Source organism: Impatiens glandulifera, chromosome 5 (assembly GCF_907164915.1).
Source record: "Impatiens glandulifera chromosome 5, dImpGla2.1, whole genome shotgun sequence".
Classification (NCBI taxonomy): domain Eukaryota; kingdom Viridiplantae; phylum Streptophyta; class Magnoliopsida; order Ericales; family Balsaminaceae; genus Impatiens; species Impatiens glandulifera.
This window is the reverse complement of record NC_061866.1, coordinates 31,003,745-31,007,950: the sequence shown is the minus strand read 5'-3', so window position 1 is coordinate 31,007,950 and position 4,206 is coordinate 31,003,745. Positions and strand designations below refer to the sequence as shown.

General features: G+C 36.6%; 1 protein-coding gene across 1 annotated transcript; it reads left to right on the top strand.

Moving 5' to 3' along the window:
- The first annotated feature begins 1,587 nt into the window (after positions 1-1,587).
- On the top strand, positions 1,588-1,956 carry LOC124939215. Its single transcript, XM_047479719.1, has one exon. The coding sequence runs from the start codon at positions 1,588-1,590 to the stop codon at positions 1,954-1,956; it is 369 nt and encodes a 122-aa protein (XP_047335675.1).
- The last annotated feature ends 2,250 nt before the right edge of the window (positions 1,957-4,206 follow it).

Below are 4,206 nucleotides of genomic sequence, written 5' to 3'. Positions count from 1 at the left end.
TTATGATCGAATTTACGTTGATTTAGGTGTAGAAAATTAGAATTTCAGGGCGTAACAATTTGCCTCTTCATTGTCTTAATATTTCTTCTTAATTAATAGTAATTATTTGTCAAAATTAATAAAGGATACTCATGATACATAGTTTTTTCAATTGTTGATAATAAAATTAAATTTTCAAAAACAATTAATATTAAGAAACTCATATACATCACACTAAAAATTAACAATTATCAAAATATTTTAAATTAATTAATTTAAAGTATATAGGTAGATCTTAATTCATATTTGAATTTGATGTAAATTCAATTTAAATTATGTAATTATCAGTAAAACAAAGAAAACAACTCATCAAAATTCAATTCAATTTATTTTCAAAATAATTACAAATTTGTGTAGTGGATTATTAGTTTCTCTTTAAGCTTGTAAAATAATTTGATCATAACTAAATAAATAGTTATGTTTTTCATGTAATAATTTTTTTAAAAGATAAAACATGTTTCATTAATTTATTTTTTCTGCAAAAGTCAGAACCAATTACATAATTTGGCATAGGTGATAGAAGGGGAAATCAAATGACCCTTAAAAGAGGGTCATTTTTATATTTAACCTCAAAAATATCAATTTTTTTTTAACTTTTTTTATAAAAAATTTCCCTTCTTCTTTGAATGGGAAATTTGATCAAATGACCCTTAAAAGAGGGTCATTTTTATATTTAACCTCAAAAATATCAATTTTTTTAAAAAACTTTTTTTTATAAAAATTTTCCCTTCTCCTCCTCCTCCTCCTTCCTCTCCTTCTTCTTCTCCTCCTCCTTATTATCCTCCTCCTCCTTATTCTCCTCCTCCTCCTCCTTCTCCTCCTCCTTCTTATCCTCTCCTTCTCCTCCTCCTTCTCCTCCTTCTCCTTCTCCTTCTCCTCCTTCTCCTTCTCCTCCTCCTCTCCTTCTTCCTTTTCCCCTTCTCCTCTCCTTCTTCTTCTCCTCCTCCTTTTTTGCATATTGAGTATGAAGTTTTATGGATTAGGGTTTTAGTTTAGGATTTAGGCTTTAGTTAGGGTTTATGATTGAAATGCTTAGTTAGTTCTATTGTTTTGGTTTGAAATGCTTTGATCCGAGAAATGTAGTATAATCTGAATGGTTTGTGAATGGGGCGTGGATCGTGGGGCGTGGATCGTGGATAGTGGGGCGTGAGGCGTGGGCGTGGGCGTGGGCGTGGGCGTGGGCGTGGGCGTGGGCATGGGCATGGGCGTGGGCTTGGGCGTGGGCATGGGCTTGGGCGTGGGCTTAGGCATGGGCGTGGGCGTGGGCGTGGGCGTGGGCGTGGGCGTGGGCGTGGGCTTGGGCTTGGGCTTGGGCTTGGGCTTGGGCTTGGGCGTGGGTGTGGACTTGGGCGTGGGCGTGGGTGGGGCATGGGCTTGGGCGTGGGTGAGACGTAGATTTAATTGCAGTTCAATTGCGTACCACGTAATATGTAAAACGAATATAATAATGTTATTAATAAGCGAGAATAACTCAGTTGGGAGAGCGTCAGACTGAAGATCTGAAGGTCAGGTGTTCGATCCACCTTCACCGCAAAAGTTTTTTTTGTAATGGATTCCTTATCTAAAACTGCAGATATTGAGACTGATGTTGGTGGGTGTATTCGTGTGGAAGAAGATGAAGAAGAAGAACAAATGGCTGTTTATTCCAAGACTTCCTGCAGGTCTCTGGTAAGAACTGATGGATCCACTGAAACAACTATGAACAACATTAGCAACGTTCATGTTTTGGATGATGTGAAATTGTTTGAGACAAGAACTAAAGTAGTTAAGGAGAAAAAATCGTCTAAAAAACCTCCAAGGCCTCCTCGATCTTCAAAACTTTTGTCACTTGATGCTGCTGATCAGAAGCTAATCATAGAGATTTCTCAACTTATAATCTTGAAACGGGCTAGAGTATATAATCTTGAAACGGGCTAGAGTTGAGAGAATCAAAGCACTCAAGATTAAATCTGCCAAAGCTACAAGGTTGAAACCCAAGGTTGAATCACAGTATGAAACCCAATGTTGAAGAAGATGCAGATGCTACAAGTTGAAAGTTTTATGTGTTTTAAGTAGGGAGTGTATCTTTTTTCTCATTTTATTCATTGATTGTCCAGTCAAAATTGCAGTATATATTATTTCAAGCTCTCTTGGTGATCCATAATCTATTTTTGTGATGATAATAATTTGTTGGAGATTCCACTCCGACTAACATTTGAACTCTTTTAAACAGAGAGTCTTGTGCTTTAATTTATCGGAATAGATAGATCCACAAACACGAATTCTAAGAAATTTTTTTTAAAAAACGTAGAGAATACAAATGAAAGTGAAATTGAAAACTGGATAAGAGTGTGCTTGCTCATTCATTCTTCTGCAGCACTGGCTGCAATTAGATCCACACTAAGATCTAAGACCTGTAATGAACCAAAGCAGAAGCAGAGTTTTAGTATAACCTGCATTCTTTGCTAACTAACTACACTATTTTAAGAAATTTAATTTAGCCAAGAATCATATTACTTGTATTATTTTAATTCATAAAAGGAAAAAAAAAACACACTTGACATGTGCAGTTTTCATGCATCTCAATTATGGGATGACCAAAACCCAATTGATTTGGCAGTTTCTTGAGACCATAATACTTGACTGAAAACCCAATTTTTTTTTTCAGTTTCTTGAGAATATAATTATTGAATTATACACGCATACTTATCATATGAATTTGACTCGCAAGTTCTTTCCATGCCTTTTTAGATTTTAAATCCATATTATTAATATGATGAAACAAGTCTAATTTATTGAAGCCTTTTTTTTCTCCATTAAAAAATATCATTAAAGTTTATTTGATGATGGGATCTTTGGGATTATCCATCATCCCATCAATCATTATATATTTAAGGTAAGGGTAAAATGGTAAAATAACCTAAATAATCTCATTTCTAGGATATTTGGGTTACATGAGTACTTAGTGTTTAATGCTTTAAAATTTTATAAAAAGTTAAATTTAAGGATCTTTTAGTAGTTTAGTTCATAATTTGATTAATGAAGTGATTGATAATGGGATGTTTGGATTAAAGTTAAATAACCCTTCATCAAACAAGGCCCAGAGATATGATTTTTTCAGAATAATCCAGGATCAAATAAGCCTCTTAGAACTACCAAACTAACTATACATTTTAACTTCCGTAAACAATGATAGTTATGGAATCATGCCAACTAAGACCGACTCCAAATAAAGAGAGAAACATAACACACCTTTCCAGTTATTGTTGTATACATGTTCAGCACATCCATAACAGTGGACTCAAAGTGAGTTGTAGCATCATAACTCTGTCAATCAAAATTGGTGTATTAATAGCTAACTAGAACTTAATCCAAAAATGACCAATGGGCATTTAAAATGAAAGAAAAACTAACAAAAGATATAAAACAATTGTCCAGAGAAGGTTCGTTCACTGGTTCATATCTATCATAGGTGTCAATAAACATCGTTCATATCTATCATAGGTGTCAATAAACATCTCATCAACAAGGCCCAACAGATCAATTCCAGCCTTTAGTTCAACAGCAGGATTGTTAGTCTTAGCTTTTGTTGATACAAATACAATAAACTTCCCTTTTGGAGCAACATAACAACAAAATAGATACCTGCGCAACCCACATAAGATTCAAATGAGACAGTCTACAGATGATGTTAAAGGTTAAATCCTCACGCCCACGCCTAAGCCCCACGCCCAATCCCAATGCCCCACTCAACTCACCACGCCCCACGCCCACGCACAAACCCCACGCCCCACGCTCAACCCTCACGCCACACGCTCAACCCCCCACGACCCACGCTCAATCCCTACAATCCACGCCCAATCCCAACGCCCCAATCAACCCACCATGCCCCACGCTCAATCCCTACAATCCACGCCCAATCCCAACGCCCCACTATACCCACCACGCCCCACGCCCAAACCCCACGCTCAACCCCCCACGCCCAAGCCCCACGATCCACGCCCAATCCCCACGATCCACAATCAAGATCCATAAACATACATAATACTCATAAACAAACATAATGCAAGTAAACCCACTATATAGCTAAAATGTATTTGTAACCTATTCATTTCGATTGAAAAAATAAGAGCGAAAGTGTCACACCCAAAATTTCATTTTAGACCGAGTAAACTTCGGTCTAGGCAG

Excerpts from the sequence above, each read along its gene's own strand:
- LOC124939215 (XM_047479719.1), top strand. The coding sequence starts at position 1,588 with ATGGATTCCTTATCTAAAACTGCAGATATTGAGACTGATGTTGGTGGG.